Genomic DNA, 23,352 nt, shown 5'->3' on the forward strand with positions numbered 1-23,352 from the left:
TGTATATGGATGGATTTTTGGGTTTAAAGTAGACTGTTAATTTTGAGAGTGAAGCACACTGGTATGTGCCAGTCATGAAATGGTCCCTGTCAGTGATCTGGTTCATGGTTGGGAGTCAGAAAAAGATCTTTGTTACATACAATCATAGGATCATGCAATGGTTTGCATTGAAAAGGACCTTAAAGCCCATCCAGTGCCACCCCTGCCATGGCAGGGACACCTCCCACTGTCCCAGGCTGCTCCAAGCCCTGCCCAGCCTGGCCTTGGGCACTGCCAGGGATCCAGGGGCAGCCCCAGCTGCTCTGGGCACCCTGTGCCAGGGCCTGCCCACCCTCACAGGGAACAATTCCTAATTCCCAATATCCCATCCAGCCCTGCCCTCTGGCAGTGTAAAGCCATTCCCTGTGTCCTGTCCCTCCATGCCTTGTCCCCAGTCCCTCTCCAGCTCTCCTGGAGCCCCTTCAGGCCCTGCAAGGGGCTCTGAGCTCTCCCTGGAGCTGTCTTTTCTTGGGGCTGAACACTCCCAGCTCTGCCAGCCTGGCTCAGAGCAGGGGGGCTCCAGCCCTTGGAGCATCTCCATGACCTCCTCTGGATTCACTGCAGCAGCTCCAGGCTGGGGCAGCTCTGCAGGTGGGGTCTCACTTGAGGGGGCAGAATCCCCCCCTCCCTGCTGCCCAGCCCAGGGGGGTTCTGAGTGCACACGGCCGGGGCAGGTCCAGCTCTCAGCCAGCAGCACCCCCAAACCCTTCTCTTCTTTCCAGCTGTTTTACAACACCAAATGGCAACAACAGGATCTTAATGTGACAATGGCACAGGTGTGCAGATCCCAGCCTAAATATTGTTTAGAATCTGGAGAGAGAGGAAACTTCTTGATCGTCTTACATTGTCTCCAGGATCCCCCTCTTGCAAGATCCTGTAGCCCCTTTTCAAACCACATCCCTGCTCCTGGGCTCTCAGCAGCACATCCTGCTGTCTCCTTGCTGTGCCCACCTTTGGGATGGTTCCTGTGGGGGTGGATTTCCAGCTGGAAGGGTCTGCCCAGGGGAGAGATGATACTGATGCAGGTCCAGTCTCCCCAGTGGCACAGGCATGCTGGGGTGCAGGATGACTCACCAGGCTGTGGCACATGTGCCCAGCATCTCTGTCATAGCACAGATGTTGGTCAGAGAGGGGACAGTTGTTATTGTCAAAATGCAAATGAGTAAAATTATTGTTTTGAGAGACAATTTTTAGGAGAAGGACATGCAAATTTACCTTCCATTCTGATTGTGCATTAGTATTAAAATGCAATGTTTGAATGCCAAAACAAAGGAACATTTTAATTTGGGACTCATCAGATGGTTCCTTCTGCTGGGATTAGCATCATATACTTTGCATCAAATGCTCTTAGTTAAAAAAAAAACTCTGGCTTTCAAAGAAAACAAAAAGATGTTCTAAAAATGCCAGCCACTTCCAGGGATTCTGGCTGCTGTCAGCTGTCCTTAAGTGACTGGTCTGGTGCTGAACACTGAACAGGGCCGGTGGGAATAGGCTTTGGGGTTCAAATAGGATGTGTGGTTGGGCTCCCTCCTGGATGCTGCTTCAATTTGGCTTCTAAATAGTTTAGAAAAGTTTGGATGTTAAGGAAAATTTCTTTGCTGGAAGAAACGGAAGGGTGCTTAGGCATTGGAAGGGTGCTCAGGCATTGGAAGAGGCTGCCCCAGGGCAGGAGTGGAATCACCATCCCCAGAAGGATTTACAAGTTGTGTGGATGTGTCACCTGGGGACACGTCTCAGTGGTTGCCTTGGCAGTTCTGGGGGAATGGTCAGATTGGATCTGGGAGGACTTTTCCCACGTTAAGAATTCCATGAAAAGCTGGGCCAGGGTTTGCTCTGAGGCACAGGACCCCACTGGTCTGGTGGGACCCCGAGCTCCCCTGGAGGGTGAGGACAGCCCTCACCATCAGGGGAAGGAGCGGGTGTGGGGGCAGGAGCTGCTCACAGGTGGCTGATGGAGACTGTGCTGAAGGGATGGGTTGTGTTTCTCTCCTTGGCTTCCCATATAAAGCCCCTCCAAATAAAACTTTCCTGTCTACAGCGTTCGGAAGCAGCTGTGCTGCTTATTTAAACACACTGTGAGGTATCTCCGTCCTGCTCCCCCTGCTTCCCTTCTCCTTCTTCCTTGGAACACCGACCTGCCTCGTGTTGCAGACCAGAAATAGAGACTGGCCACTGACTTGCTAATTGTAATGCAGCCTGATAATGCCAGCTATAATTAGATCAAGGTATCCAAGTCCTTTTGCTGGCAGACATTTCTGTGACCCTGTTATCATACTTTAAATAGAGGATGCCATCTGCTCTGCCCAGCTTCTGGCTGCAGAGCCAGGACCTGCAGAGCCCAGCTTGGTCCTTTCTAGGGAATCCAGCCCAGCATCAGTCCTGTTGCCTGCATCTGCTTGGCTTGTGAAGAGTCAGGCTTGGCATAGCAGTGCTCACTGACAGGCTTTAAGCACTGATTATGACCCCCAATATCTGGCAAATGTCAGTGACCACTGAGACTTTTGTTGTTATAAAATCCCTTCCCCAACTCCCTGGTGACCATGGCTGTGTTGGGCCAATGAAACGGACTGCTCTGGGCTGTGGTTTTCAGGGGGTTGCACTCTGACCCATCTTTTCTTTATTGTTTTAGCGTAATCAGAACAATGGCTCATGTTGAGGTGAGCTGTGGTAGGGGGAGGAATGGTTCAGGGTCTCAGGATCAACTTGTCTAGAGCTGCAGCCTCATATCCCAGGGCTGTCAGACATCTCTCCTGGTTCCCTTTTGATGAGCCCTCTACATTCTTTCCTTACCCTCTCATGCAAGTCCTGTGACTGTTTCCCCATCTGCAGCATCCTTGGGGTCCCTCTCCCTGGCCTTGGGAAGCCTTGGGCTGCTGGCCAGCTGTGCTGCCCTTGAGCACACTCCTTGCTGGGTCAGAACAGGCATCCCTAGCTCTGTCCCACCAGACAGGGTGCTTTGGGTGTGCAGCTGTGTCCTCAGCAGGTGGGTGAGCCAGGCCCTCACAGAGCTCATCCCCTCAGCACTGCATGAGCCTTTGCTTCCTTCTCTGCAGCACCACCCAACCTGCTCATCACATCCCCAGCCCTCTGGGACAGCTCATGGAGAAGTTTGGTTGAGTGGATATGCCCGAATTCATCACTTGCTCTCAGTATGGCTGCCCACAGTTGCTCTGACATTCTGTCTGATCTGTCCTGAGCTTGTCAGGGAGGGAACTGAGACCCCCTTGAACACCAGTGTGCCCTAGGGGGGGAGAGGTTTCCTAATGTCATATCCTGCAGGCAGGCCTGGGGCTGTCACAGCAGCAGAGCTCACCAGCTAATCATGGCTGAGTCAGCCTGAGAAGTGGGACACTGAAATCCCAGAGGAAAACCAGGGACTTGGAGGAACTGGATAAGCCAATGCTCCATCCTTTGGGTAGGAGCCAAACCTCCAGAGATGTTCTGCTGCTTTGCTAGCCCAGCTAAGCTCCATGCTGTTCCATGGGGAAGGCACCTCACTGCTGTGTTCTGGCAGGACATCATCTTAGACTCCCATTTCATAGAATCCTAGAAATCATGGAATGGTTTGGGTTGGAAGGGGCCTTCATGATAATCTTGTTCCACTCCTCTACTGTGGGCAGGGACACCTCCCATTATCCCAGATTGCTCCAAGCCCTGTCCAGCCTGGCTTTGGACACTTCCAGGGATCCAGGGGCAGCCACAGCTTCTCTGGGCACCCTGTGTCAGGGTCTCACCACACTATAAGCAAATAATTTCTTCCAAACATCTAATCTAAATCTCCCCTCTTTTACTTTAAAATTGTTTCTCCTTGTCCTATTGCTATAAAAAGTACCCAAGTAAAAGGGTATGCTGCCTCTTTTTCAGTCCTGGGCAGTACTTGAGGAGTGGGGGCTGAGTGGGGATTGAGCCTCCAGAGGTGCAGCAGAAGTGCAGTGTGCCATACAGACAAAGGAGTTCATCAGCAGAAGCTCTGGGTGGGTGACCCTGGCAGGCAGCATGTGCAATCATCATCTGTCCCCAAGCTAAGGAAACACATGGGGATCCTCAGGCAGGATCCTCAGCACTTCCCAGCTCACCTGGAGCTAAGGTTTGGGCTTGGGAAGTCCCTGTGGGCAGCGTCCTGTGTCGGTCCCCGAAACAGTGATGGAAGAGCTCAGTCCATGGTTTGTGTGCCCCAGTCATGGGCACTGCTCACAGATTTGGGAGATTGAGGAGGAGGAATGTCAGCAGAGTGGAATATGTGGCTGTCTGCAGCTCACCAGACTGCCTGCATGGTCACCCATGAGTCCCTGAAGGTTGGAGACCAGTGGCCCAAAGCACTTTCCTTCCTGCTGAGGGCAGGGGCAGAACAGCCTGGCAGCATAGGGGGTCTTGGGGCTTCCTCCTCCAAAGCTCACCTGGGGACCAAAACCTGGGGTTTTGGTGAGACTCAGAGTAGTTTTCACCATTCTTGCTTCTGCTTTCTGCCCTTCTCAATGGGAACAGGTAGTGAGGCAGGGCCATGCAGGGTTTGGTGACATGTCATTGCATCAGGGGTGTCACAGCAAACCCAAAGCAAGTGGAGGTGAGGCATCGCTGCCTTCTGCCTGGTAGTTCCTCCACAAGTGAGCCTGGTACTCCTCACCTGAACCTGATCCCACTCACCTGAGCCTGGTTCTCCTTGGCTGGGCCCTGTGTCCCTCGTCCCAGCCCGGTACCCCCATCTGAGCCTGCACAGGCTCCTGGTTATGTAAAGCCACGGCAAGCACAACCAGGAGATTCTTCAGTGTCGGAATCTGAGTCACATGGGGCTGTTTTATTTCCCCCTCTGCTAATCTCGTTTCTATAGAAACAAGATTGGGAGGAAAAAAAAATAAAAGAAAAAAAGAGCCAAGCACAGAGCAAATGAGAAACCTGAGGTGATGGGTGAGGGAAGCGGAGGTGGCAGCTGAGGAGGTCAGGCGACGCAGATGGGAGCAGGGACCCCGCTCAGGATGGGAGTGTGCACAGAGGGGACAGGGACTCTCCTGAAAAGACACCCTGGGATGAGCTGCTGCTCTGGCAGTGGGTGAGCCAAGCACCAAGAGCAAAGGGAGCAGAGGCTGTGCAGGTGAGTGAGCATCGCTTGCGTGGCTCGCGGGCATCTGTCGCTGTCCCTGTCCCTACAGGGCACAGCTGGGCATGGCTCACTGGCTCCTGGCCCTGGCTGCTGCTTTGGAGACACTCTCGTGCCCGGGACCGTGGTCAGTGGGAAGCGTGCCACCGGGAGCGGGGCTCGCCAGAGCGCTGTGCGCAGCCAGCGCTGACTGTGTGCTCGTGGCCGTGAGGGCTGCCAAACCCTCTCTCTCCCAAAAGACTGCTCCCTGCTTGGGAAGAACCTTTCCAGCTTTGGTTATTTTCCTTTTACTTTATCCTGACTGTACCTGTGCAAATAAGCTGCTGACAGCAGCCAAGCCCCGCAGCGCAGGGAGTGCAGAGCTCTGTGCTCCCAGCACTGCTCGCCCCGGGCACAGCTGCCTTCCCCAGCCCGGCTGCAGCCAGGATGCTGCTGGGGGCGAGCCTGGCTCAAAGCTGTTTGTGCAGGGGCTGCTCCCCAAGGAGGGAGGACCAGCTGAAATGCTGCTTGTTTGCCTGGGCTGCCGGCAGCCCATGGCTCGTCCTGGGACTGTTGCCTGTGCTGGTGGAAGAGGCTGGGAGCTGCCTGCCCACATCTGGGTTAGTTCAGAGCCACAGGCACGTGCTGGCTCCTGAGTCTCAGGCTAAGGAGTGTGCAACAAGTGGGAGGTTTTCCTGCCTGGATGTGCTATCTTGTGGGATGGATGGCTGCTATGCATGTGGTGGTGAGGGCTTTGGCTGGGTGTGTTGGTGGGGCACAGGTGTTGCTGGTGCTGGTCATCCTGTGCCGGTGCCAGGGCCAGCTCTCTTATGACCTCAGCCATCCCTCACCTGTGGCTCGGTGCAGTTGTGCCTGCATGGTCCCTGGTGTCCCTGCATGGCCCCTGGTGTCCGTGCCCTCCGGCCGTGGCAGAGTGCTGCAGGGTGCCTGCTGAGGCACCCGGGCTCCTGCGGGTACATGCTCATCCCGGTGGCTGCAAACTGCCAAAAGGCTTTAGCGGATCTCCACAGGGGAGGGAGGGATGCAGAGCCCAGGGATCAGGATTGTGCTTGTCATCACTTCCCAGTTGTGGTGTGGGGAATGTGGTGGTGACTGCGAACCCCCGGCCGGATCCATGCCTGTGTGTGGCGGGTGAAGCTGGAGGATGGATCCAGTGCCTGTGTATTTCTGTAGTGAGCTTTGAGAAATGTCACTGCTCATCCGCCTGCCTGGCTAGCGAGGGGGCGGAGGACGGCGCTTCAGCCCCTTGTCCTCATCCCAGGGCAGCTGAGGGATTTGTGTGCTGGGTGCCGTGTCTGGGGCCAGCTCAGCAAGCTGCTGGAGCCACAGGCAGGATGGGGACAGGCTGCCAGCCCTCCATGTCTGTGCCCTGCCTGCCTTCCCCACTGCCTTGGCAGGCTGGGGGCTTTGGCAGTCACTCCTGTGGGGTTGGACTCCCAGAAAACCTGTGGGGTGAAGGGATGGGTACGAGCTGTGTCACACAGCGCACGGGGCAGCGGGAGCTGTGCCCTGTGCTTAGCTGGACCCTTCCCCCTTGGCCAGGCTGGTGTCCAGGTGCTGCTCTGGGTACTCTGCTCATCCTGGTTGGACACTCCCAGGTTCTCGGCACACAGCAGGCTGGGGACAGCACTGTCCCTGTCTCCCTTTAGCAGCAGCCTCTGCCTCTACCTGTCCCTGCCTGCTCTGTTCAGGGTGCTGAGTGCCATGGCTGGTGCCAGGAGGGAGTTTGCCATGCCAGACCCTGCCCCTCCCTGTGCCTGAAGCAGTGGGCTTAGGGGGCACATGTCACACCAGGCTGTGCCACAGTGGCTGTCCTGCCCTTCTGGGAACACCAGCTCTCCTCTGTCCAGAGCTTTGGAGAGAAGGGCTGAGGATGGACATTGCTGCAAGAGCCTTCAGCACTGATAATTATTTCTGGAAAAAGATTCCGTGTTTTGACTTAAATGCTGACATGGGACTCTGAACACGTGTAATCTGGCTGACAGATGGCAAAGTCACAGAGGTGTGATTTATGATACAGCACAGTAGCTGAACAACCTTCTCTGGTTGTCAGGAGACAATTCTTCCCGGTGCTGCGGTTGACGTTCCGATTGATGGCTTTTCCCACGTGTCCCCTTGGTGTGTGGGGACTGCCTTGGCAGGTGCCAGCTGTGTCCAGTGTGCCAGCCCTGAGTACCAGCCCTGCTGCTCCAGTGCTGAGCTGCTGCAGAGATGCTGCCTCTGAGGGAGGGCTGGGCAGATGAGCCTGGATGGACCTGGAGCAGTGCAGTGCAGTGGCAGGACTGGCCTTGTCCCCATCGGCTGTGGCTGGCATGAAGCTGGCTCAGGATGACAGTGGCACCTGGGGCTGCCTGTTTGCCAGACCAGCACTTGTGGGGCTGAGTGTGTGGTCCTGGTGGGGGAAGGCATCCAGATCTTGCCTGTCAGATAAGCACAAGTGGAAGGATGCTGAGAGCCACAGGGAGTCTGTCTCACCTGTTGCTCTCTCCGTGCCTCAGTTTCCCTGCTTCTGCCTTAACATCCCTAATGCTGATCCTTCTTAAGGGACAGGGACATCTATTGATGTTTGGAAAGCACTTGGGAAGTAACGCTGTGGTCTCCACAGCATCCCCCTCCCTGTGCTGGGGGCTCACCCCCACTGCCCCCGCACAGTACCCAGAGCTGTGGGAGCATCCCAGCCCTGGGCACACCATCCTGGGAGCACTCTGAGCCCAGGGGACCGGGGCAGCTCAGCACAGGAGCTGGGAGCTGACCCACCAGCAGGGCCCTGGCAGAGCAGGTATGATTCATTCCCCTTCTGCAGCACGGTTTATGTAAAGCAGCTCTGTATAAATCGCCAGATGATCTGTAATGTGCTCCTGGCTTCTAATTAGTGATGCTTCTGCTGAAGCTTTGGGGTCTGGCGGAGGTGAGGGAGGCTGGTTCATGGCTGGATGAGTTGCTGACAGCTCTCAGGGCGGTGGTGTTGGGCTGTCAGAGCTGTCACAGCCATTCCTTTACCTGGCCTGTAGCAGCTGGAGGTGGTGGCCGGCAGGTCTGGGGGTGAAATCAGCACCCCAAGGTTCTTGGTCAGCTTCTGACTCATACATGGACTGGCTTGTCTGTCCTGCCTCAGGCAGATCTGGGCAACACCTGCCCTGGGCTGGAGAGCATCCATCCCCGTGTCCCTGTGCCTTCCCCTTGATGCCATGACTGGGGACTCACAGCAAGGCCACATGTTCCTGAGCACCCAGGTGGCTTCTCCAGCCCCACCAGCCCACCTTGCCCCCAGGTAACTCTCCTTCATCCATAACCCTGATGACATGGGGCACATTGCCCTGTTTTCACCCACCAGCTCTTCTTGACAGATGCTGTTGGTTTTATCCAATCTGAAGGATGAAGTGGCTGCTCCTGCCATGCTTGGGCAGGTGGATACATCCAGGTAAAGCTCCTGGGTGTGTGATTGTCCCCGTGGTGGTCACTGCAAGGGCCATGTACCAGCACCACAGAGACACTTCTGGCAGGGGCTCCTGCCTTCCTGCATCTGTGCAGGGCACCAAGGCTTTCGCAGCCCCTCATCCCTGCAGGTTGGGAGGGATGGCTGTCATGGTGCAGGGAGTGTGGTGGAGGTGGGGTCAGCACAGCAGACAGGGCAGGATTCTGCAGGCAGTCCCCAGATGTCAGGAGATGTCAGCATTCTTTCAGCTGGGGCTGGAGCCCTCATCATCCCTGCAGGGTGGCAGGAGCTCCTCGTGGGCAGGTGGGAAGGGTGAGGAACAGCCAAATGCCACTGAGGAGGTGCTGTAGGGAGCCAGCAGCACCTGTTCCCATGGGCCAGCCTTGCTCATCCTGGTGTCCACACCATGCCTGGGGCTGCTGCAGAGCCTTGGCTGTCAATGCCCACTTCTCACCCCTCCCTAAATGGGATCTTCTCCATTCCAGCTGGGCTCTGACACCAGATGAAAGGAGAGTGAGGTGGTGGGGATGGTGCTGGTGCCAGGCTCTGCTCTGTGGGCACCAGGATCACTCCTCTTCATTGCCTTTTTTTCCGGCTGGGAGTGGGGGAAGTTAGGGTTTGGGTTTCTTGTTGGGTTTCTTTTAAGGCAAACCTCATCATTTACATCAAAGTAGGATTTTTTCTCAAGAATGTAAAGAATTGCCCTGGAAGGTCTGAACAGCTCTTTGCTGGCGGGGACTGGAGAGACAAGAGCCCTCTCCAGAAAGCTGTCTCCACACCATCCCCAGCAACAGCAATTCATAAGCTGAAAAATAAATCAATAACCAGTTAATGAATTGAAGATGTCTGTGTTTAAAATGTATCAGGGAAAAAACTGTTAGCTGGTCAGGACTGGCCTAATTACTGTGAGGAAAGGCAGGGAGCTCTCAGTTCTGAGAAACAGCTTCTCTTTTTCTCTTTCTTTGGAGGTATTTTGTGTGCTTAGAGGAGGGGAGGAGAGGAGAGGAGAGGAGAGGAGAGGAGAGGAGAGGAGAGGAGAGGAGAGGAGAGGATTGGCTTTAGCAATGTGTGCAGGTTCAAAGCTCCCCCAGCTCTGTCCTTCATCCCCTGGGACCTCTGTCAAATGCCTCCTGTCCCCTTCCGTGCCCAGCCCAGGCTGGCTGAGCACTGGGAGCAGGTTGTGCTGGCACACGGAAGGACAGGAGGCAGTGGCTGTGACAGTGTGTGTGGCAGGGCTGGCACTCAGCCCCCATGCCTGGTGATGTGCCCATGTCTGGGTGTCCCAGCTCCCCAGGCTTGTCCTGCCTTGCTCCTGTGCTGGCAGCAGGGACAGGCTCAGCATGGGGGGCTCTGGGGGTGCCACCCTTGGCACGAGGGGGCTCTGGGGGCTCCGTGTGCCAGAGGGAGGCAGAGGGCTGAGGGTCTCTGTGGGGCAGGTGCCTCCCCAGCCTGTCTCAGCCTGTGAGCCCGTGTGCCATGGGCTTGGACACAGGGCAGGTGTGCCCTGGGCCAGCAGCTCTCCCTGCACAGGGCTGGGATGGGCTGGAATGTGCAGCAGGTCCCAGAGCCTGTGGATGTGCCTTTCCCAGGTGCCAGGGGCTGGCAGTGACGCCCACCTGCTGGGAAGGGGCTTTGTCAGCACAGACAGGTCCTTCAGTTGAATCCATTTGCTCCCACACATTTCTGTTTCTGTCTCCAAAACCTCTCTGATGTGGGCTGATTTCCATGTCAGCCCTCCTCAGGGAAGCTGTTCTGGTGCTTGGGAGGCCACAGGGGCTCCAGGGTTTCTCCAGGGTTTCTCTAAAGTGTGTGACCTTTGATTCAGTCTGCTTTGGTTCTCTCCACTGACGTGTCCCTGGCTGTTTCTCCAGTGCTGCCTATCACCTGTTGGAGTTTGGGGAGGAATGCACAGCCTGGGGAGGTGATTTTGCTGCACAGGGAGCAGGACCTGGCTCTCTCAGCCTGCCAGGCTGCAGCTCCAGTTTGGCTAACGCCGACCTGTGCTGGTCCTGGCCTGCTGAGCAATACAAACGTGCTGCTGCTCCTCCACTTCCACCCCCAGGGCTGGTGCCAGTGCCCACCCTGGGAGCCCCCTCCTTCCAGCACTGAGCACCTGTGGCTGTGCCCTGGGTGTGCCCTGGGCCAGGGCTGCAGGGCCATTAACGCCTTTCCTCTCCCCTCCCCAGGTCGGAGAGCAGCCTCGCTAGGTTTGCCCACCGCTTGTCGGTGAAGCAGAAGCAGGAGAAGAGAAGGAAAGCTGAGTATGGCTCGGCCGAGCTGTCTGCATTCCGGCCCAGGTCTCTGAGCATTGAATGGTAAGAGCTGCAGGACAGGACTGGGGACAAAGCTTCTGCCTCTCCAGTCACCCTCCTGTCCCCTTTTCCCACTGCTGCCATGGTCAAAGCGATGTCCCACGGACAACGACCCCCCAGACCCCTGCACCTGCTGCAGAGGCTCCCCCAAGGTGTCAAACGAGAACCAACCCCCAGCTGAGGGTCTGTCAGGGCTCATGTGGGTAGAGGGAGTGTCTGCTGAGCTGGGGCACACAACACGCAGCCTCTGGCAACACCCACCACTGCCCCCTTCCCTTCCCTTCCCTTCCCTTCCCTTCCCTTCCCTTCCCTTCCCTTCCCTTCCCTTCCCTTCCCTTCCCTTCCCTTCCCCAGGGGCAGGAACAAGGACACACAGGGGCTGGAGCTGCTGGAGCAGCATCCTGGGCTCCCCGTGCTCCTCTCCTGGCTCAGCTGGAGCTCCCAGCACAGCGGGGCGGCCTCAGTGCTGGGGGAGCTCTGGGACCCGCAGGGACCCTTTGGGGGCTGCCCTCTGTCCCCATGCCCGGAGCAGTGGGAGGGTCCCAGGCTGTCCCAGGGGTGCAGGGCTCCCTCCCTCCCGCTGCTGCACTGCCTGGGGCCCTGGGTGAGCCCAGGTCTCGGAGCTGTCCCCCCCTCGAGCAGTCCCCATTCATCCCGGGGTCTGAGCTCTGATGCAAGCCTTGGAAGCAGATCACAGCCAGCCATCCCAACGTTAGAGGTGACCTGCTAAGGATATTTAAAAGAGCTGGAAATTGCATTGCTTTCTGCTTCCTTAGATGGATAAAGGAGGGAAAAACTTAAAAAAAAAAAAAAAAAAAAAGAAAAAGAAAAAGAAAAAAGTGCTTAGAAATTGCAAGAATGTCGAATTTGGTTTTCAATTTCCCTGCTTTTTTTGGAGATCTTTCTGGCATTTATTGTGTGTTCTAACACTGCAGTGTGAGGCTGTGGAACCCTCCTCAAAGGCTTCCTTTATCTGAGGTTCCTTGAGCATCAAAGCTCATCAGATATTAATGAACCAAAGAATTCAGGATATTTGGGGACAGACTGCTTTCCTCTCCACTTACACAACTTTCTTCCCTTTGCTAAGAGGATGTCATGAGGAAACCTGGTCTACAATTACTCTCAATCTCCCAAAGAGACAAATATGTGAATTTGTAATGTAGCAAATAGGGAAACAAGAGAGAGCTCATTAAAAATAATCAGAGTTTGTCTTTATTCATAACAAAGGAGCATGAGAAGCCAGCAAATCTCTTTCCTCTCTAAATGTGTCTTTGAAGCCCCCAGGTCCCAGTTTAGCCCTGTTGGGGGATATTTGTGGTACATTTCCCCCACTCCATAGCGTTTTCCTGGGGGAAACCATCTGTCTTGCATTTGGCACAGCACCTTGTGCAGTGAGGACTCGCAGCAGTGGCAGACGATGCTCCTTTGGAGGATTCTGTGGAGCAGCCTGGAAAGGAGCTCTGCCTGAGGAGGGGCTGCCTTTGCCTTGGATTTGCTGTGGGCCCTCCTGCTGCAGCTTGGGGCACTGAGCTGAGGGACACAGCCCTGATGTCCCCATCCTGCAGGGACACAGGCACAGCCAGGCAGGACTCCCACCCTGTACTGGGGTTTTATCCATGGCTTGGAGATACCTTGGGCTGGATCAGACACCACCAGGGCAGCCAGGATGGGGTGGCTCAGGCTGCTGGAGCTCAGGGGCTGGCAGGGTACAGAGGAGGGATCACTCCAGAGGGGCACAGTGATGAGGGGTGGCAGTGGGCTGAGGACCCTGCCCACTGCCTGCTCCCATCCATCTCACAGGCACAGGGCCTCAGCGAGGCATTCAGAGATTTTCCCAGCCTTCTCTGCAGCTGTGATCTTCTAAGGGATCTCCTGGCCTTTTCCTTGGTCTGAAAGAGCTTTTCTCTGTGTTTCCTGTACAGCACCAGGGATCTCTGCTCATGACAGCAGGGTCAGCACCCTCAGTTAGTCACTCCAAACCATCCTGGGCTGCAGGTGAGGCTGCTCTTCAGTGCTCTGGCTGGGAAACTTGGCTCATATTTTGGCAAATCTACAGATGCCTAACTTGTCTTTCAGAGCAAATACCTACCCCCATCAAATCTGTCTGTATTTACAACCCAGGGTTCCCACTGCATCCTTTCACCTGCCTCTGCACAGAGGTGAACACCCACCCTGTGTGTGATGTGTTCAGCTCATCCCACATGGGTAGGAGTGGCATGGAAGAGCAATGGACCATGTTTTCCCAAATCAGCAGCTTCTGAGAATCCTGCCCATCCTTACCTCAAGGCTTGAAGGCAAAGGACAGCTTCTCAACCTGCTGTTGCCTGTTGCCAAGGAGGAGGTAGAAAAGCATGACATCATCTGTGCTCTTTGCTTTGAAAAGCTGGGTGTCAGTCTGGGACAGGGATTAGAGTTTTCTGCTTGAAATTCCCACCAAAGCATTGTCAGTGCAACCCATCCCCACACTGAGCAAGCTGAGCCAGTTTTCCAGTGCTCCCAGTTATTCAGATGCTCAAGCAGGGGTGGATGGAGCTGAGGTAGAAGTGAAGGAGCTGCATGGAGCCTCACACTGTGTTCCTGCTCTGAGCACAGCCAGGTAGGACAGGACACAGATGCCTTCACCTCCCCTTGGCCCTTCCCCAGTGCCAGGAGCCCAGGGCCAGGAGGAGCAGTTCCTTGCTGCCACAACAAGCGAGGGGCTGGATGTCCTGTGCTGCTGCCCAGCCCAGGGATGCTCCCAAGGCAGGTCCCACAGTGTGTGTGTCCATCAGAGCCCATGTCCCTGGCTCAGGGGACAGCTGGTGGCCGTGCTGCCCCAGCACAAGGCAGCTCTATTCCCATGGCACGTGTTCCTGTGCTGCACCAGGCCCTCGTGTTCCTGTGCTGCACCAGGCCCTGCTCCCAGCCCGGCCAGCAGCGAGCGAAGCCCTGTTAGTTCCACTTATTAAAAACAAAATTGCTGGGGGGAAGGGAGAGAAGGCAGAGAAAAAGTGAAGTATTGAGAAAACACTTCTTTCATTCATATGTTGTTTGCTGAAATAAATACTTCATTATTAGGCCCTTTTTAGGGTATTTTTTTTAAAGCCAGAGCCACAAAGTCCCCAGTGTTCGGGCCTGTGAATGTGCTGGATCACCTCAGCCCATGGCTCCCTGTGCTGGTGTCCTGCTGCTCAGAGGTGCTGGAGAGGAGCTTTCCCAGTCTTTGGGAGAAACCTGGGGGCTGCACATGTCTGGTTTTGCCCAGGTTTGCTGATTCCCTTCTCCTCTTTGCTGGATGGTGTGCGCTGGGTCACCAAGGCAGCTTATACTCCAAATGAGGCAAAAGTAACTTAGGCAAGGAAGTATTTGGGATTTTGTTTATTAAAGCTCTGCTTTCTGTGATCTCTGGTCCTAATCTAACTCCTAAAGCACTCTTGACTTGAAGCCCACCACATTCTGCTGGAGGGGCAAAGATGAAAGCTGATGATTCCCATGGAGTCCTCACAATGTCCTACAGCAGTGTCAAAACTCCAGCAATCCCTGTTCTCCCCACTTAGAGCGAGCAGAGGCCTTCTCCAGTGCCTGTTACCTGAGAAATGCCCCACATTTATCTTCCCTCTTAAGTGAGGCTTAGTCCAATGGAAGGGCTGCGATCCCTGGTTTGCTCTTGTGTGAGCAGAGCTGGGAGCCTCTGTTCCGTCTTGCATCCTCTCAGTTCCATTGCTCATTGGGACTTTCAGCCCTGCAGGTTTGTCCTTCTGAAATTCTTTTGTCCCTTCCTTTTTAGCTCTAGCTCTGGTTTTCCTTCTTTTTGTTCCTGGGTTTGCTTTCCCCCCATACTCACCACTTGTTCATGCTGATTTCCCTCTGTTTTCTTCTTCATTGCTTACTCACTGCTTTTTCTCTCCGGGCTCCTGGCATTTTCCCTGTCAGACAGGCTCCCTGTGATCTGTGGTTGGAATAGCCTATTCCCATGGTGCCAGGAAAAATGCAGCATTCCTGCCTCCCCCCCCTGCCCCGTGCCCTTATCTCGTTCTGCTCCTTGGCTGCCCACCCCATGGCTGAGCTGTGCTGGCAGCAGCGTCTCAGTTCCTGTGACAGGCTCAGCCTGGGCTCAGCGCTGCCTGCAGCTCATGCTCCTGCCTGACCCTTGGCTCCTCACTGCCAAAAGCTGGGATGCTCAGGGAGCTGCCTGCCCAGCAGCCACCCTGCAGACCACACAGGCCCGGGTGGAAGGTGCCAAGTGAGCTGGAGCTACCAGACATGGGAACCTCACTGGCACCATCTGGTTGGTGGAAGTGGCACATGATTGCTGCTGCACTCAGCCTTGTGTTTTGGGTTTGGTTGTAAAGTTTTTTAAGGGAACTGTTTTCATGGAAGTTATTTAAAGTGTAATATTTCCCCTCTGAGTGATCTCAGCTGGTGTGGAGGTTCTCCCTGGACGGCTGGGTATGGAATCCCTGCTGTGGAAGTGCCTCCAGCATTGGTGCTGTCGCTGCTGTGGGCAGCACTGGTGATCTATCCCTATCCACAGGGTCCTTTCCTCCTGGCACCACGTGCCGTGGTTCTGGTGGAGCTGCAGGGCTTGGAGGAAGTGCTGAGCTGCCAACTGATCCATCCCACTGTTCCTGATCCAGTGCATGGGACTGCTGCTATTGCACAGCTCCCTGAGAGCCTAGTGCTGTTCCCACAGCTGTCCACAGTCATCTGAGGCTGTCCCCAGGACTCTCTGTGTGACATTTGTCCCTTTGCCAAGTTAGCCAGCTCAAAGTGAGTTGTCATCAACTTTTTGGGAGGCAAAGAGTAGCAGCACCATGAAGATGGTGGGCTCAGAGCTCCTCCAGGTTTCACAGCCCTACTCAAGCTGTCTCACTCCAGGAAAGTCTTGGAGCTCTTTCTCTTCCCAGACCAGGAAGCTCTTCACCTGAGTAAGGGAAAACAAGGGAAATGAGGCCCTGAGCAGTGGAAGGGAAGGAATGCGAGAGCCTGGGAGCTGTGGGAGCAAGGAGATGCTTTGGGCAGGCTGAGGTGCCGGCACCACGTTGGCAGCGCTTCCTGTGGGGAGCCAACCTTGGAGAGCATCACCACCCCCATCCCAGGGTGCCAGCCAGGGGTGAGGTGACACACAGCCCCGAGGTGACACACAGCCCGCAGTCCAGGTCCGAGCGGCCGGCGGTGCTGAAACCAAACGCGAGGCGCTTTGTCTCAACTGGGAGCGCTTTAAGCCCTCACTCGGGAACAATGGCCAAGCTATGGGGTCATTTGTTCTGGTATTTCAGCAGCTCCTCATGATTTATGGGATGTTTTGTTCTGCTGCTTGTCTTAGCTTCCCCCTCTCCACCCTCCCCGTCTCCATCCCTTCTCCATTTCAGCTCCTCCTCCCCCCGCTCCCAATTCCCCTAATAGCTGTGGAGCCTCTGTGCCTTATGAAGTCATGGTATCTGTGACTTATTGAATTAGCCGGGTGGGAGCTGGACTGCCACACCGTGCCGGGCTCTGCCAGGGTGTCCGGGCTCCTGGGGGCCGGAGCCCCTCACCCGGGGCTCCGTGCAGCACCAGCTTCCCCTGTGTGGCAGATGGACAGATGGACATTGCCATCAGCAGGACCCTGCAAAGTTGCTTTAGAGGCAATGGATGTGGTCAAGAGAAGCTGCAGCCCCAGCGAACAAGGAGGGCTCTGTCTGCAGAGACACTCGAGGTGCAGGGGCTCTGCTGGCTGTCCTGGTGTGCCATCCTCACCTCACCTCTCTGGCAGTGGGGTGGATGCCAGCTGGGGAGCCCCAGAGTTCCTGGTGTTGAGCTGCACGTGTTACAATGTGGTTCAAGAGCTTGGTTGTGTCCCTGGCAGCCAGAGAATGGCCATGGCCAGTGCCTCGGGATGCACGGGGGAGCAGGGGATCACATCCCCTTCCCCAGGGACAATGATTTAACAGTGACTATGAGGGACATGCTGATGGGGCGGGGAGGAGTAAGCCCTCCCAACATCCCTGAAAGTCAGATTACCCTCAGGAGAGCATTGCAAAGGAATAATTTACTTCAGAAAGATCACATTTTATCCTTATTTTCTGAGTTGCCTGCAGGCAGGCAGAGGCTGGAGGGCAACTGGTGGTCCCGGTGGGACTGGCATGGTGCTGCAGCCACTCCTTAGCCCCGAGGCAGCTTTGGCAGAGGAGCCAGGTCCCTGCAGCTCTGCTCCTGCTGCCTCATGCTGCCAGCAGGGAGCTGGGAGCATCCTGACCTACGGTGCAGGCGGGAAAGGAGAGATCTTGTGCCTCCCCTCCTGGTGCCACAAGCCTCTGGGAGCCCAGTTTTCCTCCTCTTGTCAGGATAGGCAGCTCAGCTTGTGATTATGATGAGGCTGGAGAGGTTGGGAGCAGAGCAAGGCCTGGAGCCTCTCTGTGCTGCTGCAGGCTCCAGCAGGTCCAGCACGCTCTTCTCCATTTGTTTCTCACGTCACTGCTGTGGGAGAAATTGAGTCCTCTGGGGAAGCAGCAGAAGGAAAATGTTCAGGGAAGACTGATGTCCAGGTTCTCCCTGTCTGGGACCAGAGCCCTCAGCCACATCCCTTCCTCTCTGAGAGCACAGGCAACAATTAACATTTAAAAGACAAATATAAAATATTGTGCTGATTTGGTGCTCTGGCCACTTCCCTCTGCTGGTAGCTGATACCTCCAATAAGATTATTTCTCAGTCCATTACCCACAGCACACTTTAATTTCTCTGAAATAGCCCAACTGCCTGATTTGTTTTCTTTTATTGTCATCATCCCTCTGCAATTTCCCATGGCCAGGATTGCAAAGCAGGATGGGTGCCTTGGTCCCTGCTGAAGAGTGGAGCATGCTTTTCATCCTGAAGGATCTCCACTGGTTCTTCTACATGAGCATGCCTCTGCCTGGAAGGTGCCAGTGGATTTCCACAGCAGGCAACCCAAGCCCCATGGATATACTGGGGAAATTGCAGAGATGTCACAATCCTTGGTATGAAAGGGAAGCCTCATGGGTATCTAAATCTCAGTGCTACTCAAGCCTTTCCACACCACCTGGTATTCCCATGGAATCCCAGAATGGTTTGGGTTGGAAGGGACCTTAAAGCTCATCTCATTCCACTCCTGCCATGGCAGGGACACCTTCCACTGTCCCAGGTGGCTCCAAGCCCCTTCCAGCCTGGCCTTGGGCACTGCCAGGGATCCAGGGGCAGCCCCAGCTGCTCTGGGCACCCTGTGCCAGGGCCTGCCCACCCTCACAGGGAACAATCCCTTCCCAATATCCAGCATAAACCTTTTGGTGTGAAATCATTCCCCCTTATTCATTACTAATGGTGCCAGTGCACTGGATTTGGAAGGTTGTTGCTCTCCCAGTCCCCTTATCCAGCACACAAAAGTATCTCAGTATGCTTCTTTTAATGGGAATATCCATAATAGTCCTGGTTTTCTACTACTGGTCAGGTGTTCAGATCTCCAGCCATGAACCTCCTTCTCCATGAGCCACTTTGGACTTGGGGAAGGGCAGTGTGGAGGAGTTGCATGTCTTGAGCAACTCCAGCAAGAGCAGCAGCACACTCCAGTTTTGGAATGCCAGGCTCCCTCCATCCCTGGGAGCAGAAGGGATCACTGGTCCTGCTGCTGATGCTTCTGGAGACATTGGGTCAGGAAACACAGAAGCGTGGACATAGCCAGATAGTCCTGACAGCTGGCACTTCCAAGGTATTCCAGTACTTTTAATCCTTCCTTGTCCCTTGAGCAGTGGCAGTCACTATTGGGCAGGTTTCTTCTGCTCTTAGATAGTTTCCTCTGGCAGAGACAATTCTGCCTGCCAGGGCTCCAGACACCTCCTGTTTATCTTCCTGGAGAGTTTCTCACAGTGCCAGGTTGATATTGGATCTACTGGCTTGGATGCTGGCAGGATGGGCAGTGCTCTGTGGGGAGGCCAAATGGGAGGGAGGAGTCAGCCCAGGACATTGGGACAAGGAGGACCATGTCCTTGGATGTGCTGGGGCCTCTTTCCACCTTTGATGGAGTCTTACTGCACACTAACTCTTCCCCATCCCTCATACCCACCTTTCCTGTGTGGGCTGGAAGCTTTTTGGGGAAGTTGTGAGCCCAAGTGGCCTCCACATCTGCTGAGCCTTATGCCTGGTGGAGGTCAAAGAGGGAAGTTATGTTCCTTTCCACTCCTGACTTCCACATTTCCTCCCTTTCTCCTGAAAATTTAACTATTCATCCATCTACCCCAGCAGTTTCCTCCCCAGGGACATTCTTCTCCCTGTCTCATTTTGCCTTTGTTGCCTTTATTTTTCTGGTAACAGGGAAGGTCAGACAGGGATGATCTTCTGCCACAAGGAACTGTTGGGCAGTGTGGAGAAGAATTTTCCATGTAGGCAGTGCCAGATAGTGCAGATCTGATAGATTTCAGGCCAGGAAAAGGCAAGGATCATGCCTGGCTTTGTCCAAGGTAGAACTGGATGCTGGGCAGCAGCTGCCCGTGTCACCCTGAGAACTTGCCTGTGTTCTTCACCCTGCCCACAGTGCAGAGGTTCACCAGAGCCACCTCCAGGTCTGTTCAGAGTCTGGTTTCCATCCAAGAAGTGTCCCAACAGGGCCTGCCAGGGCTCATCAGGCAGTAACCAGGAGACAAATCTCTTGCCAGCGGTCAGGGCAGGGTTCTTGCTAATGGTTTCATACGGTCACAGAATCATGGAGTGGGCTTTGTTTTGCCTACCCCTGCCCTGGAGAGGTCTGAGCTCTCCTTAGCTTTCAAGCACAGAATCATGGAATGGTTTGAGTTGGAAGGGACCTTCATGATCACTTCATTCCAACCCCCTGACATGGGCAGGGACACCTTCCACTATTCCAAGCTGCTCCAAGCCCTGTCCAACCTGACCTTGGGCACTTCCAGGGATCCAGGGGCAGCCACAGCTTCTCTGGACATCCTGTGCCAGGGCCTCACCTCCATTGCAGGGAAGAAATTCTTTCCAATACCCAATGTAAATTTGCCCTCCTTCAGCCTAAAGCCATTCCCCCTTCCAAAAATTGCCTCTGCAGCCTTTCTGCAGGCTCCCTTTAGGCACTGGAAGGGGCTCTGAGGTCTCCCAGGAGTCTTCTCCAGGCTGAACACTCCCAGCTTTCTCAGTCTGTCTCCAGGGCAGAGGGGCTTCACCCCTTGAAGCATCTTCATGGCCTCCTCTGGAATCTCTCCAACAAGTCTACATTTTTCTTGTGTTGCATTCTTGATTTGCAGTAAAAAAATGGATTTTATGAGCTTTGAAAAATGAACATATGACATTACATAGGGTTTGTTAAGCATGGCTGCAGAACAGCTGCTGAGGTGAGCAGAGCTGTGAGGAACATCTCTTCTTGGTGTTGTCAGGATGGGTTCAGGCCCACCGCCCCAAAAGGAGCCACCATCACCTTGGGGGGGACTCTGGCTTGTTGAGCTGTGGTCTCCATACAAACCCTGCAGGTTTCCCAGTGTGGGGTTGTTGAGGCCCCTGAGAGAGCAGGGACTGCAGGATCACCTGGCACCATGGTTACTCACCTCATCCCCTGGTCTTGCCTCTCCTCTCTACCCCCAGACTCCAGGTTTAAGGTCAGAACCCAGAACTTAGCAGAACTCCTGAGCTTCACCCCCTGCAGAGAGGACTGGGGTGCCTGTGGTACCTGTGGCTTCTCCTGGCCCACTGAGCAGCTGAGGACAGGAGCTGGCCCTCCTTGTCCCCCAGCTTCTCACTCTTTAAAAGGTGCATGGCAATGTTGCCCTCCTTTTTCAGGCACTTTGGTATTCCTGCCCATAGAGAGGGACTGGAACAAGGTGATCTTTCAGGTCTTTCCAACCCAAACCATTCCAGGAACCTCTGATTCTATGAGAGCTGCTGGTGAAGGAGCTGCTGCTGTTCTAGGACTCCTGGCATCTGCAGTCTCGGGCTGGCATGCCCCAGACCCATGGCTGACTTGTGGGCTTGCTCTGAGCTCCAGGCTGGCAGGTCAGGTTTTCCTGGTAGGCTTTGTACATCAGCTTCTGCTGGCACTGTAGCTAAGAGCACCAAGGTCAAGGTTTCTGTACTGGAAGCAGTGTCCAGAGAGGCTGAAACTTTTGCCCAGGGAGCGCGTTCTAAAAAAAGTATCTTTTTTTCATCCCCAGTGTTCTGATTCCTGAGCATCTTCACTGGGGAGGAGGAGGCAGTGACTGTGGTCAGAGGCAGTGATAGGAGCAGAGGTAATCTGGGGAGATCCAGGCAGGTATAATCTTAACCCAAATTCTTTTGGGTTTGCAGATGTCACTGTGTGCCAGGCCCTGGAGTTGTAGGGTGCTCACTCCTCCTGTGTGCTGGAGTCTGCAGGCCTGGCCTGTGTCAGAGGATACAAGTCCTGAAGGAGTGAGTGATCCATCAGAGGCTCCTGGGGGATCAGTCCCTGCTGACCATGCCAGGGGCCAGCCCCAAGGGCAGAGGCACTTCCTGAGGCTGGGCTGGGTTGTGGTCCCGGGTGGGGCCGCTCTGCCCCTGGATCTCCTTGGCAAGTGAGACTGGCGAAGGGTTTGCTGTCAGGTTCTGCCATGTGCTTGTACCTGCCTGTGCCACATCCTCCTGCTCCATCCTCCCTGCCCAAGCTGGGCTCCAGAGCCAAGTCCTGCTGTGCCCACAGGGGACCTGGGCAGGGTTTCCTGTGCCCTGAAATCCTGCAAAGCACTGGGCCAAACCCTGGGCAGCAAGAAGGCTGCTTCTGGACATAGGTAAGCTGCTGTGTTATTTAGTCAGTGCTCCTGCTCTCCCTGTCTGTGCGTGGTGCACTGCTGCTGTCCAGCTGGGGTCTGAGGAACCTCAGCAGTGAGCACACTCCTGGAGCTCCAGGAGGTGGAACTCCCGGTGGAATCCTGCCTGATTCCTTTGCAAGTGGAAGAAGGATCCTGCCAAGCGATCCCATCCTCCCAGCGCAGTCCTGGCCCTGCTCTGCCCCGGTCATGAGCTCTGGAAGGCTGTGTCAGGCAGGAAAGTTTTGCTTATGGAGCACAGCTCAACTCGGGTGAACTTCACATGAACTCAAAATCTCTTTGGCCATTTTCTTTCCTGATGATGCAGGGAGGTCAGGATCAGGATCCTGCACTGCACAGGGACCCAAGGCTGCCTTCCTCGTGCACCAGCACCATCACCTCATCCTTCTGAAGCACAGGGGCAGCTTCAATCTCTGCTCTCTGTGACCAGGGACAGGCCCATGGAACAGCAGGAGCTGTGCCAGGGCAGGGTCAGGCTGGATCTCTCAAAAAGGTTCTTTGCCCCCGAGGGTGCTGGCACTGCCCAGGCTCCCCAGGGAATGGGCACAGCCCTGAGGCTGCCAGAGCTCCAGGACCCTTTGGACAATGATCTCAGGAGTGCACAGGGTGGGATTGTTGGGGTGTCTGTGCAGGGCCAGGGATAGGACTTGGGACCTTTGTGGGTCCCTTCCAGCTCTGGCTACTCCAGGATTCTGTAATTCTTGGTGCCCAGGCAGGACCAGCAGCAGACAGATGGAGCTGTTCCCATGTTACACTGGGACTGTGCTGCCGTAACTTTTGCTCTCCTTGGTCCCAGGGGATGGTGGGCACCCCATCAGAGCACCAGGGCTTTAGTGGCCTCTCAGGGTCACCCAGATGGTCTGTGAGAGAGTTAAATCCCCCTCCTCGTGACATCCTACACTTTACCTGGAGATTACTCTTGCTACCTCCCATGTCTGCATTCTGACCACAGAAAAATTGGGGTAGTGGAGCCAGGGAGGCCCCCAGGGCTGAGGACTTGTTGGATCAGTGATGGGAAGGTGTGATTGCAGTGTGAGCCACCCGTGTGAACACAGGACAAGCTGTGGCATCCTAAGGCAGCATGTGGCAGGGCACAGTGGGGTTTTCCAGATCTGTGAGCATCCTGCTCCTGAGAAAGCTCTTGCAGCTCATGTGAAAAGCAGGGTGAGGAGCATGGTGGGGAGAGCTGGGTGTCTGAGGAGCATGAGGGTATCCCCACCCCTCACCTCACTGCTCAGGGGATGAAGAGGGAGAGGGAGGAGGCAGCAGCACCCACTATGTGTTGAGGCCACCAGCTCTGGAGATGTTTCCCTGCCTCTTGGTTGTGGAGGGGCCCAAGCTGGCTGTGTGTGGCTCAAAGGTCCTGCTTGGTGTAACTGTGTGAGCAGGGATGTCTCAGGGGCTTTGGGAGATCTTGGAGGTGCTGTCTTCTCTTGCCCCCTGCCACCTCTCATCTCCAGGGCCACCTGCAGCCGTTGGCCCCTGCCACCCTTGCTCTTTAGAGCTGCAGGGAAGTCATCCCCGCGAGCTGCCTGGAGGGATGAGGAGGGCACCACAGCTTACCCTTGGAAGGGCTGTACAGAACTTCCCAGTGGAAGTTTGTTTCTCTTACCTTTGCCAGGCTTTAACTGTTTGGGCTGGATTATTCCATGTTTTTCAGCCTCAGGCTGAACTTTCTCCTTTTTGTTTCCTCTATTTTTCCCAATTTTCAGCAGAAGGTTGGGG

At 55.2% G+C, this 23,352-nt stretch overlaps 1 protein-coding gene across 8 annotated transcripts in view; it reads left to right on the top strand.

The window, feature by feature from the left end:
* LOC139598327 (ankyrin repeat and fibronectin type-III domain-containing protein 1-like) overlaps positions 1 to 23,352 on the top strand; it is a 237,852-nt gene that overhangs the window by 186,216 nt on the left and 28,284 nt on the right. For 4 of the 8 annotated variants that reach the window (XM_071444583.1, XM_071444580.1, XM_071444581.1 and 1 more), the window contains one exon: positions 10,757 to 10,885. The exons of 2 other annotated variants lie outside the window; for them this stretch is intronic. In XM_071444583.1, coding sequence (XP_071300684.1) covers positions 10,757 to 10,885 — 129 coding nt within the window. Of the gene's footprint in view, positions 1 to 4,821; positions 5,129 to 10,756; positions 10,886 to 23,352 lie in introns of those variants that run through there. 2 more of the 8 variants (XM_071444584.1, XM_071444585.1) reach the window with 2 other exon arrangements.

This window comes from Agelaius tricolor, unplaced genomic scaffold (assembly GCF_023055355.1).
Source record: "Agelaius tricolor isolate 1412-34295 unplaced genomic scaffold, bAgeTri1.0.p SCAF_19, whole genome shotgun sequence".
Lineage (NCBI taxonomy): Eukaryota > Metazoa > Chordata > Aves > Passeriformes > Icteridae > Agelaius > Agelaius tricolor.